Source organism: Gopherus flavomarginatus, chromosome 4, assembly GCF_025201925.1.
Source record: "Gopherus flavomarginatus isolate rGopFla2 chromosome 4, rGopFla2.mat.asm, whole genome shotgun sequence".
NCBI classification, from domain to species: Eukaryota; Metazoa; Chordata; order Testudines; family Testudinidae; genus Gopherus; species Gopherus flavomarginatus.
The window spans coordinates 131,030,600-131,043,569 of NC_066620.1; the positions used below are offsets into that span (position 1 = coordinate 131,030,600).

Genomic DNA, 12,970 nt, shown 5'->3' on the forward strand with positions numbered 1-12,970 from the left:
GAGGACCACAGCGGACAGAATAGAGGGATCTGTAATTTTCTTCAATGATCTACTATTTTGGAGTTTTGCAAGACCCTACTGAGCATGCTATCTAGCATTTTTCTTACCTCCTCTTATGTTTTTTAAGGTGGTACTTTGGCAAACTTGGCCGAAAAGATGCTGAGAGACAGCTGTTGTCATTTGGAAACCCACGAGGTACCTTCCTTATCCGTGAAAGTGAAACCACCAAAGGTAAGATGGCCAGTTATATGAATATTAATGGTAAGTGTAAGACAGAAATTGTAGCTCATAATTATGACAAGTCAGCAAGATTCTCTTGTGAAAGAAACTGAGATAGAAAGATATTACCTAGTCAGACTGCAGTGATCACTACAACTCAATTTAGTGAAAACCATTATTTATTTCTGTACAATTAAAATGTTCAAATCTCACCTTCTCATATGGATATAAGTAAGGGGTTGTTTTTTGTTTTTCCTCATCTCTTTAGAACAGGGGTAGGCAACCTATGGCACGGGTGCCGAAGTCGGCACACAAGCTGATTTTCAGTGGCACTCAGACTGCCCGGGTCCTGGCCAGCGGTCTGGGGGGCTCTGCATTTTAATTTAATTTAAATGAAACTTCTTAAACATTTTAAAAACCTTATTTACTTTACATACAACAATAGTTTAGTTATATATTCTAGACTTATAGAAAGAGACCTTCTAAAAACATTAACATGTATTACTGGCACGCCAAACCTTAAATGAGAGTGAATAAATGAAGACTCGGCACAGCACTTCTGAAAGGTTGCTAACCCCTGCTTTAGAATGTTAATTTCACAGAATTTGTTTAACAATTTTAAATTCAGGTATTTCAGAAGCGTGTGAAAAGAAGGAGCATTGTGTGAAGAGTTGACACCATGAGTGGGTAGAGCTAAGATTGTTGACAGGACTTAGAAGAGTAGCACCATTTATATCTTTCAATCTGACCTCTCATTATATGATACATCCTGTTTAATAATTCAGGTGCAAGTGCCAAATCATTCCTTTAGAGCCTCTAATTCCGAATGCAATGTCAGAGTTGATATTCTATTGCTTCAAAAGGATAGCTTCTCATGCTATTACCCTGCAGCTTGCCCATAGTATAGCAGCCAGATACAAGTGCCCATAGCGTAGCAACCAGAGTCAAGGCACAGTCTTCATATGGCCGTATAGCTTCTAGACGTTCCATGTCACTGACTCCTGATTTAAAATATGGAGAGCATGACACCCTAAGCTAGTTTGAAAACTTGACTGTTATAAGCATGCTTCTACCCTTCAGGAGCAGATTTATATATAGTTCTGAACAACAGTAATTTGACCTTGTTTGCAGAGTGATAGTTTTTCAGAACATCCACACTATTTCCTTTAGCTGAATCTGTTTTTTCTCTTAGAGCTTTCTAGGAGAAACAAAAACACCTTAACATGGGGGTAAACCACCAGGGATGTGTTTATAACATCAACCTCATTTTCTTTGCTGCATGACTTTGCTGAGGCTTTCTATAGCAACAGGGCAGGCTTCTGTTGAAAATTGAGGGGTTTTATGTGTTGTTTAATTTCACGTCCATTGTCAACATTGCTGTTTCCCGACTCATCCATGGAGCGTCTCAGGGAAGATGATGAAAGAGAAAATATAGCCAGCTTGCCATTCAGATCAAAGAATGAAACATATGGGAGGATGGAGTGGTGGATTCTCCATCTCTTGGAGTCATTAAATCAAGACTTTCATGCACTCTAGCTCAACGAGAAGTTATGGTCTTGATGTAGGAATCACTGAAAAAATCTATGGCCTGTGTTATACGGTCAGACAAAATGGTCATAATGGTCTCTCTGGTCTTAAAATCTATGAATTAGCCAGGATCATGTTAAAAGTATTAAGCTTGATGACTTCAGCTGTGAGTTTAACTCTCTTTGGTCAAGCCTTCCCACTCCCCCCACTTTTAAAATAAGTAAATCAAACCTGTCACCTCATCCTTTCAATGCCTGACTCCCCAGACATGTCATCACTACTTGTCTGTATGGTCATTCTCCCCTCCTCCATGCTGTTTTATGTGTTTTTTTTTAAAGTTCATAAATGTTGTATGCTTGTGTGTATGTAATATTTATTCATACATCTATGTGTGTATTTGTCCCTTATTGCGCAGTTAGTAAGTACACTGTAGGATATTGAACAAGGAAATACATGAAGATTCTCCAGTCCTTCCATTGGATCTTAGGTCAGTGGAGCTCCACAAGGGCCCATACAGGCAGATCTGATTGCAGGACTGGAGCCTAAGACTATGTTTACATTTTTCTAAAGAATCTAAAATACTAATCAGATGGTGAGCGTGACTGAGGAAAATACAGATGTTGCCAGTGGTGCAAGTCTTACAAAAGCCTAGATAATCTAGGTAAAGAACTATGCCTGGACAGCTTGCATAAGTAGGACTCTGAGGTAAAAATGTCATTACAAAGCATAGCCTGAGAGCAGGTTTATTCCCCTGACTCCCAAACTGTTTTAAAAAAGAGTCTCTGAACTCAACTTCTAGAGATGTATTTATCTCAATAGGGAAATCTCTTCCGAAAAATAAGCTCCTAAATGTGCAATTTTTACTCCATGCTAACAAAAATCTTTCTCTCCTCCTGAGTATGTCTCTCTCTCTTACAAAACAGAATCAAATGTATATAAACATCAGCAGTTTTCCAGGTGGTGTTTTTCCTGATCCTAGAGGATGAATAACAGGAGTTTGAGAGCTCTTGCAGCAGGTTCGGGGTGTGTCTACACTGCAAAGAAAAGCGTGCTATACCAAGTCCCAGAGCCCAAGTCAATTAGCTTGGGCTGCAGAGCTAAAAATAGCAATGTTGACATTCTCAAAACTCAGTGATAGTGAGAGTCTCTGAGGCTAGGCTCCAGCCTGAGCAGGAATGTCTACACTGCTACTTTTAGCCCCTCGGCCTAAGCCAATTGATCTGGGCTCTGAGACTCAGCACTGCCAGTTTTTCTTTGCAGTGCAGACGTGCCCTATGAGGGTCTTGCTCACTGGAGCTCAAATCTGTGCTGAACAGCTCACAGGAAGTCTGTTGCAATCCAGTATGACCAAAGGAATTTTTAAATTCTATATCTGACTCCTTGCAATTGTCTCCAGGTTGGACCTAGGGAGATACTTTCTAGCAGACAAGCTGGTTGCATAGCTGCTTTTAAGCACCGTTTCGCCAGTGATACAGCTGAAAGGAGTTAATCTATAGGTTGTCAAAAAAGGTACAATTAGTTCTAATGGACATCCAATCAGTATTGTTTTTCATCAAGCCTGGAGGCTGTAGTGACCAATCCCATGTATTGGGCAGACTGAAACTATAAAAAAGGGCAGCTTCCACCAGCATATTCCTGATTGCCTCTTCATTTATGAGGAGGAAAAATGGCACCAGAGCAATAGAGTTTATGACAGTGCAGGTTCTCATGAGCTTGAATCAATTTTGCGTGGATACAGTCTCCTTTAAGCTTTCAATAAAGATGCATCATCTCAGCTCCTTCAGTTCTGAAGTCACTAATCTTCTAATCAGAAAACTGGTTCATGCTGTAGGATATGTTGTCACCTCTGATAAGGGAGAGGACAGATTTGTATGTCTGCTTTCCATTCTGTCTAATGCTTAGAGTTCTACCGTGGATTTGGAGAGACATGTTCAATGGGCATCATTCTTGCATGTCTGTGTTCCTGCTTCATGTTGCCATGTTTTCTCTCTCCAAGATGGCTGCACTGCAGTAGTGGACAAAGCGATTGCTGCATTTAAAGTTTGTTAATTGGTTGTTAATGTTTGAAAAGCCATTTGGGATTCTTCTGGATGAAAAGCACTATCTCCAGCAAGTGCCATGAAAATCTCGACATTTACTATGTTTTTGCCATTTACCTGAACCATAGTATTTGCAGTGTAACCTGACACTTAAAATCGGGAAAGTAAATTTAACAGCCTCAACAAGTAAATGTTAAGACATAAATTCTCATTTACACAAAAGCCCCTCATTTCGGCGAGACCAGTGTAAAGAGGCCTTTGTGTGAATGAGAATCTAGGCCTAAGACATTAGTGGCACTCACTGTAATTTTGTAAGGCTCACGAGTTCTTATTTAAAGTACAATATTTGCTATTTCTGTGCAGTGTCTTTTTTTTGTCTAATAATAAGTGACTGACACTTTTTTTTTTAATTGCCTAAAAACAACTGCTTGTACTTCTTTTTCCTCCTTACTTTGAACAGGTGCCTATTCCCTGTCTATTCGTGATTGGGATGATATGAAAGGAGACCATGTCAAACATTATAAGATTCGTAAACTTGACAGTGGCGGATATTATATCACAACTAGGGCACAGTTTGAAACTCTTCAGCAGCTAGTTCAACATTATTCAGGTAACTTTGCAGATAAATATCTGATTCTCTCAGCTGTTGCAAAACAGAAATGTTTGCTGTTGACCTCGCCTCTCTCTGTAAGATGTCCTAAGAAGTCTTTTTATTAAGTGACTCATTCACTGCAGTGCATCTTTATTATCCCTTTCCCATTATTTATAAGCAGTTTTACACACCATTCATAAGGTACATAGGTAGTGAAATTTCATCTGTTCTCCTGTTGTTTTTATTTTCTAAAATCCCCAATGTACATTTGTGCACTCATCTAAGCTATGTACTTTGTAAACTGCATGACTATGGGACAGGGCTATGGGGAACTTCCTAGTGATACAATTATCCAAATAATTCCTACTTGGTACATGGTATTTCAGTCGTTATTTTTTAAACTCATTTGCATTGGATACATCTTGTTCTCTGAACAAGAAGAATTTTGCAGTTACCAGGGTTTAGATTACAGAAGAGCTTGAACAACAAAATTCATATCCATAACTGAGTTAGTGGTCAACAGTAAAATTCAGATCAGTATTTTGATTCAGAATCCATAAGAGCACGGGGTCGTTCAGATCTGACGTTCGGACTCCCTTTGTAATTTAGCTGCTTCCCATTTCATCACTTTTGCTTTATTTTTTAATTGGCTTTAACCGGTGTTGCTACTGCACATAATGCCAATTCTTTTTTTTAAAGGTAAATACTTTTCTTTTTGTAGAAAAATTAATAAGTGTGCACTTTTTTCAGAAGTACTCAGCATTGGCCTCGCTCTTCTCTTATTGAAATCAATGTTAAAATTCCCACTGGCTGAGGGCTTGTCTACACAAAATGGGATGTGAATCCACTCCACATGCTACAAACTGTCTGTCCAGGGCTGATGCACATTAACAAGTTTGTTAGTGCACTTTGATCTAGTCCCGTTTCAAAGAGGACTAGATCAAAGGGAACTGAAGAGCTGTTAATGCATGTCAGCAATGTGCAGGTGGACAGTTAGTCCTTGGCAGGCTAGTGTGGTGTAGATTAATTCCCCATCTTCCTGCAAACTAATGGTTTGAGTAGAGGGGCCCCTAGAAGCAGAGTGGAACCAACATGGAGTCCTTTTGAATATCATACTCTAGATGCTTGTGTGTATTTAGGGCAAAAGTCCTCTGTTTAGCTGCAGACCGGGTAGCACATGATAAGCTGTAGTGCAGCCTTCCCCACACAAACCTGCCACTGTGCCTGAACGCTGAGGTGGGAAAATAGTACAGTCTCCATGCCCATTCCATGCAAAACTACCAACATGCCTCTGCTAATTAATTGTTGTGGTGGTGCATTGTGTTGTCACCACTTTTTAATGGAAAGTAGATTGAGACCACAAACGTATTTTACACAGGCCATCTGACAGATGTTAAATAGTAACAACTTCCTGGCACCACCTTCCTAGACTGGATTGAATTCAGCAACGTGAAAGGCTCTCATATCTCATTATCTATCCCTCTCAGGCTCTGCCATGCTTTTAATACAGAAAGAATCTGTTTCCCCTAAGATTTGTGATCACCAATATTTAAATGTGACCCTAATGCATGGGGGGATGGGCAATAATTGTGAAAGGCACCCCCTAGCTGGCACAAGACACAAAAGTGAGCTGCATACTTCTCTAAATTACTCTTAATTGGCTTGTTTCAGCACTGTGCACTTTAATTAAAAAGCATATAATCATTCCACACCCTGCACAACCTTTTGACATTGACAACATTAATTTGTACCGATTGGTCACTATTACTAACAAGCAACTGAAGAAACCAGTTTAAAGTACTTTGAGTTGATTTGGCCAAAAATGTTACATGGGATTGATGCAGACCTTATTAAAGGTAATATTTTATTGTGGTAAAGGTTTTTTCCAAAGTTACATTTGTAAGCCAACAGAGCTGCTGAATTTAATTCTCACATTTTAGTGCCTGAATTTACTCTGCATTAGCAAGTGCTGACATATAACATGTTACAGCAAAGTATTACTAGTGGAGCAAGGAGTGCTCCATGCTAATTTTCGACTGCCTGAAATTGTCATTAAAGACAGAGAGAGAAATAATTTACCTGAAATGTGTACTTATACTTCCATATACATTTATATATACTATATTGCCTATATTTTTCCACTGAGTGTTACATATACAGCACACTCCATATTTTATTTATATAAAATACTAATGGCTGATTCAAAAAAAAATGTGAAGATGATGACTCCTGCAGTACTTCTTTTGGGAGGGAGGTTATATTTCACCTGTCCTTCAACATCTTTTCGTTTCATAATAATTAATGAAATTGTACCTTTTTCCTCTACCCAGCAGTGCAAGATGCATTGTTTCATCTTCCATGTTTAGCTTCAAATTGTATATACAATACTTACAACTTAAAGGCCTAAGCTCTGAACACGCTGAGTAATATTTATGTAAAAGGACAACATACCTTTCAATAGGCATATTTTAAAATGGAAGCATGTATTTTTAAGAAAATTCTTGTCTTAGCTTTTCATAATAAGTGACTCAAATGTATTTTATGAAAGATTTTTGAACAGTGCATCTTTTAAGAAAAGCTTTCACGGGTTTTTTTTTCTATTTGTTATATCCATGCTCTGTTTTCTGTGTGCCATATTCCTGCCCTGCCCTGCCCTGCCCTGCCCTGCTTTCTCTTCTTCCTTCTTCCTGATGGGCCTACATGAGAGATTGGTTATAACTTATACTCAAGGTGATTTTACACTAAACAACGATAAATACTTGGACACTTAGGTCCAAGGCATTTCTTCTCATCTCTAGTACAATATCTTGAGTTTCATGGATAAACCTAAGGGATCAAAGGTACTAAGATAATACTAGCTCTTACTCAGGATGGCCTGAAGTCAGCCGGACTTTCCACTAACAGGGCACTTGAATTCCAGTCACCCATGCCATAACATTTGGAGTGACAGGCTATTCATAAAAAAGTGGGTCTGGTCTATTCTTAGGGATCCAGTGTCCGTTTCCTTGGAGCAGCAAATGTCTTTGATGCCAGCACTGACAGGTTCCTCTCTATTAAAGGAGAGCAGAAGACCATGAGATCCCTAAATTCCCTGTTGCAGCCACCCAAGCTCATGCAGAGGCTTCCAAACATCTAAAGAAACACTCATTGAGTAGCCATTATTCTAACCTTCCCAGTAGAGGTGCTTCCAAATGAACAGGCTGACTTGCTGGCTCAGGTTCCCTGATTTGCAGTCTTTGATGGTTTGCTAAAAGAGGTACAAACTTTCTCCTTTCGTTTTCTGCAAAACCACTTCAGCTACCTAAAGAGAGCTCCTGTTATCCCATGATGTTTCAGCTGAGAAGGCAGAGCTTTGTTTTGCCTCTCCCCCTCCCATTTCATTCTGATGCACAAACTTCTCATCTGCCTAGAAGGGAATGTTGCAAAAGTGAATGAAAATTTAAGTTTAATAGTGATCTGCAACCTTGCCCTGTTCTGTTGTCTCTGTGTTAAAGTATAAATGTAATCTGGGCAGGGATCCTTCTGGTCCAATCTGTTTTGGGAAGTGCAGTGTGCCTTTACAGCAATATATAAATCAGAATGATTATTAATAATAGAAGAGGGAGCCTACAATTGTATGAATTGGAGTCATTCAGGTCCAATCCTGTCTGCTGCTAGTCAGTTTTCAGTGAGGTTACAGTGAAGAGTAGTGTTAATCTCTCCAAAAAGGAGCAGATGTAACCTACCAGTAGGTGGGTGTTACAGGTCCTCCTCTCTACAGAGCACATGGGTTGTTACAGCCTCTGTCTACAGAGCTTTAGTTGAAGCTATAACAGCTCATGCTTAAGTATCAGAGAGGTAGCTGTGTTAGTCTGGATCTGTAAAAAGCAACAAAGAGTCCTATGGCACCTTATAGACTAACAGAAGTATTGGAGCATGAGCTTTCGGGGTGAATACGAAGTGGGTATTCATCCACGAAAGCTTATGCTCCAATACGTCTGTTAGCTCATTCTTGTAGGTTTTAGAGGTTCACAGTTCAGTCCCTGGTGTGTATGCCAATATGATGGCCATCACACAGAGCTGAATGCAATACAAAAACCTACAGTGCCATAAAGTGCCTGCCAATTTTTTCATTCATTGGTTTTCAGAAAAACAGAAACAATCTTTACTAATTTTTTTGTAATTCAATGTCACGTGAAGTGTATAAATAAACCAGTTTATGGGTTACCATTAGGTATTTTTAAATAAATATATTAATCTATACTGCACCAATTAATTATGAACATGCGGTATTGGGAACAAATCCTGAGTTAGTATACCAGGCCATTACCTCAAGTAAGAAAACAATTGGCAATCAGCTTCAGTTCAAGAGTGTAGAAACAGGTACTAAAATATTTCCTGTTCTGTCTCAAGTGAATATGTTCCAGTGTTCAATTTCTAATCTTCAGAGATGCTTTGTTATGCTACTAACAGCTGTTGTGAGTAGCATTGTTTTTATGCTTATTATTTTTGTTTCATGTGTCAAACTTTTTTCTTTCCTCTTTGCTGTTTGCTGCATTTCTGCTCCATCAGAGAGAGCTGCGGGTCTTTGCTGCCGCTTAGTAGTCCCCTGTCATAAAGGAATGCCAAGGCTTACTGATCTATCTGTCAAAACCAAAGATGTCTGGGAAATTCCACGAGAATCCCTACAGTTGATCAAGAGACTGGGAAATGGGCAGTTTGGGGAAGTATGGATGGGTACGGAGTGAAACTATTATTCTAAAATAATCTTCCTGTTTGGGAATTACAAGGTGGAAGGTGGAAGTCAAAACTTTAAGTGGCCAAACCAAAACAAAAATTTTTCATTTGGAAAAATGTCTTAGACATGTCTTTGACTTTGAACTTTTTTAGTTTCAAACATCTGAAGTAATTTATGGCAAAAGAAAACTGATATCATATGTTCCTTTGCAGGGTTTCAGTTTTGACAAATTACTCTAGACTTAATAATACATCAAAGCTCACATTCTAATCTTAATTATAAAAACGGTCTTTTAGCAAGTTGGCATAAACTCCTTACCTTCGGTTTCAAATATGAGTGTTTGCAAAAACTTAACATGGCACTGAAGGACAAATCACCTTCCATCTTTCTCAATGCATGCATAATTTTGGATTATAAGTATTTTTATTAATTTCCTTTCCTATAGAGAAAGCTGATGGTTTGTGTTTTAACTTAACTGTGATTGCTTCGAATCATACTCCACAAACCGTCGGATTGGCTAAAGATGCATGGGAAGTTGCACGTGATTCATTATTTCTGGAACAGAAGCTTGGTCAGGGGTGTTTCGCTGAAGTGTGGCGTGGTAAGGCAGAGAATATGTTTTGTTTTGGATAGATCTTTTAAGGCCATCTTAAAAGAAATAAACCTTTTGAATAGAGATTTTTAAGCAAAACAATCAATTGTTTGAAGTATTACCCTATGTCTGTTGATGTGATCAGACTGATTGTTATGATCACCCTATGGCAAACATTGTGTTCACTTTTTTCCCTTCACATTCACTGGTATGAGGGATTTATTACTTTAAATTTTATTAATTGCTTTAAATTTACTCATATGACTAAATAAGATAATGAAATAGAAATAATACTGAATGTGTAAAGCACAACTGTTAATTAAGCCGCTTACCCTGAAAACACACACGTGTAAAGTTCCTCACATAGGGAAAGTGTTTACAGGATCAGGCCCTAAAACAGCCACTTTCCCCGTTTTAAAAATAAGAGTGAATACGGGGATAGCTGACTTTGCCAGGTTAGCTTTCCCAGTCATTGACTTCACTAGTTTAGTTTGCAGTTCATAACCCCTGAGTAAAGAAATCTGGGGATTGGGAGGACAAAGTCATGACCTGCACAGCTGTTTTGAAACCAAGGGAGTTTTGCAAGTTGTAAATTCAGTGGCCATGCTCCTGCCACTTGCCCAGTTAATCCCTTCTACCTGGTCTTCAATTTTTATTGATTATAAAATAATAATTAAAAAAAATATTTGTACACTTTTAAATCTTAGCAGCACCAAAATACAGCACTGCAGCTATTTTATAAGTAACGAGTTAGTTTTTGCACTAAATTATACTCTACACAACTCTATAAAAATCAATAAAAAAAGATGTCCAGTATGTTAAGACGACATTATCATTAACAGTGATATTATCTAAGAATCATGGGCCAGTACGACCAGTGTGGGCTAGCTGTTTTGTGCTGCTGCAGTGACGCAAAGCAGCTGTAAATCCAGCTCAACTAGTTGGTTAAACTGGGACTTCGCAGCTGCTTTGCATTGTAGGAATGGTGCAAAACAGCCAGAGTGGACCAGTGAATCTGATCCTTTGCTTAAATGCATTGAGTAACAAAATTACTAACAACATATGATACAAAGGAAACCATCTGTATTTTACATGAATGTCTATAGAAACTTACATCAGTATATGACTGAAAATAAATAAGAAAATTTGTAAGGGGAAACTTTCCTGCAAGCTTGTGCTACTTCTCAGTGTATGGCTCTGTATGTCATAGATTTAAATAGTTAGAATTAACTTCAGCAGCAAATAGGGTGACCAGATGTCCTGATTTTATAGGGACAGTCACAATTTTTGGGTCTTTCTTGTATAGGCTCCTATTACCCCCCATACCGTGTCCTGATTTTTCACATTTGCTGTCTGGTCACCCCAGCAGCAAATATAATAAAAAGTGTCCCAAATACTAATACTTAAATATACTGCAATCATAGTTTTGAACAGTGGAGCTAGCAGACAGAAAGAAATGCAAGCACAATTAAGAAAAAATATGTCTATAATAACAAGGAAGTAATATGTGGTAATAATCTATGATAGACCCTGAAGCAGCATAAAATTAGAGCTGGTTAAATACTAAAACAAATGACTCAAGTTTTGCTATTAATAATGTATTTTAATAGTAGCCAGCCAGCTATAGACAAAATACTATACATAAGCAGATCTCCAGTAATGGAAGTTACTGCTAGTGGTGATCTCAATAGCAGATAAAAATACCAAATCATAGTTTAAAAAAAAAAATTGAGAAGTATTTCAATGAAAATTTTAGTAAGGTTTTAGGGATTTTTAAACAACCTTTTTATTTTGATTTTTTTTTAATGGAGAAATTTACAGAAGATAGTGTTTTTACAATGGGCTCACACCATGCACATCCTAAAGGTTGATAGGATGAGTCTTGGGGTAGTTTAATAAGTTAAGAGTAAATAGATAACATGCAATTAATTTTGCATGAAGTTGGAATAAAATCCTGGCTTCACTGATATCAATGGCAAAACTTCCATTGACTTTCCTGGAGCCAGGGTTCCATCCTTAGTGTACATGTCCATGGTGTTTTAAAATGTGCTGTTATTCTACGAAGTGACTCTGTAAATGGCACTATGTGGTTCTGTCTGTTTCTCAATGACTCCATATAAAATGCACTCCATTTTACAGATGGTAAAGTTTTCTGCCAACTCTGCAACATTCTCCCTGAAATCTAAAAGTCAAGAAGTGTTCTTTCCAGCTTGCATTTCGCTACCTTATCTGGGGTGCATTACAAGTGCAGCTAAGGTGTAACTGAGATGTGCTACTCTGCTAAGCCAGAATTACTAATAAGAAGAGTTTGCTCAAGTAGTCAGAACAATTTATTTAAAAAACTCAGCAGTCTTCCCACACACACTTTTTTTTTTTCAAATTGAACATAAGCAGGCTTTGATTTTTACTAATTTAGTCATAATTGTGCAAACACTATGTGCAAACATTTTCGCCTTTGTGTTGTTCATACTACTCACTTGGACTGATCACTGCTACTTACTGATTGTTAGGGGTGAATTTTACCCACAAAGTACCAGCACCACATCAGTCCTACTTATGCCCTATTTTGAGGGCTTAAGTGGAACTTAAATAGCATGTAAGTCCTTTGCTGCCCACACACACAGAGTGAATTTCACCCAGTATTATTGTCTGCCTAAGTCATTTGGTGGTGTTCAGTAAGGCACAAAAACAACTCTATAAAGGGATCAAATTTTATGTTAAATTATTGAGATACAATGATCATGGAACCTCATGGTGCCAGTTTCACAGTCAGTGTTAAGTGCAGAATGAGTCTGGAGAGCCTGCACCACTAATTTCTGAGTTTTAAAAAAAATTAAGCATTTGCCTTTATTTCCTTCCTTGCTGACTCCTGTAATTACAAGGATTCTGTGTAACAGACCAGTTTCTGTCAGTATCTATTTCTGACAGTGTATGTAGCAGTAATGAACTAGCCAGCCCTATTCCTAAAGCTGTACTGACATCACTGACGCTATCATATATGAGCAGAAAAATGTGTTAATTTCAACATCAGGAGCTCAATCCTGAATTCCTTACTCAGGCAAAACTTACACTGATGTCAGAGCCTGAGTAAGGATGGAGAGATCAGTCCCTGTATTGATAATGAAAAATAATACTTTGCCATAATGAAAAAGGCCTAAATTGATGGGAAGAAATGTAAACAACAAAGAGCAAAAAAGAGTAAAGCAGTTTTAAAAATAAAAATAATATTGGTGTCCTTGTAAATTACTCTGCACTTAAATTAGGTGTTAGTTTTCTTTTCCAGA

At 38.1% G+C, this 12,970-nt stretch overlaps 1 protein-coding gene across 4 annotated transcripts in view; it reads left to right on the forward strand.

Annotated features, from left to right (window-relative positions):
* The window catches only part of FYN (FYN proto-oncogene, Src family tyrosine kinase), a 181,574-nt gene that overhangs the window by 143,188 nt on the left and 25,416 nt on the right, over positions 1-12,970 (forward strand). For 2 of the 4 annotated variants that reach the window (XM_050949697.1, XM_050949698.1), the window contains 3 exons: positions 128-231; positions 4,246-4,395; positions 8,929-9,093. In XM_050949697.1, the coding sequence (XP_050805654.1) occupies positions 128-231; positions 4,246-4,395; positions 8,929-9,093 (419 nt within the window). Of the gene's footprint in view, positions 1-127; positions 232-4,245; positions 4,396-8,928; positions 9,094-9,539; positions 9,696-12,970 lie in introns of all 4 variants that reach the window. The other 2 variants (XM_050949699.1, XM_050949700.1) reach the window with 2 other exon arrangements.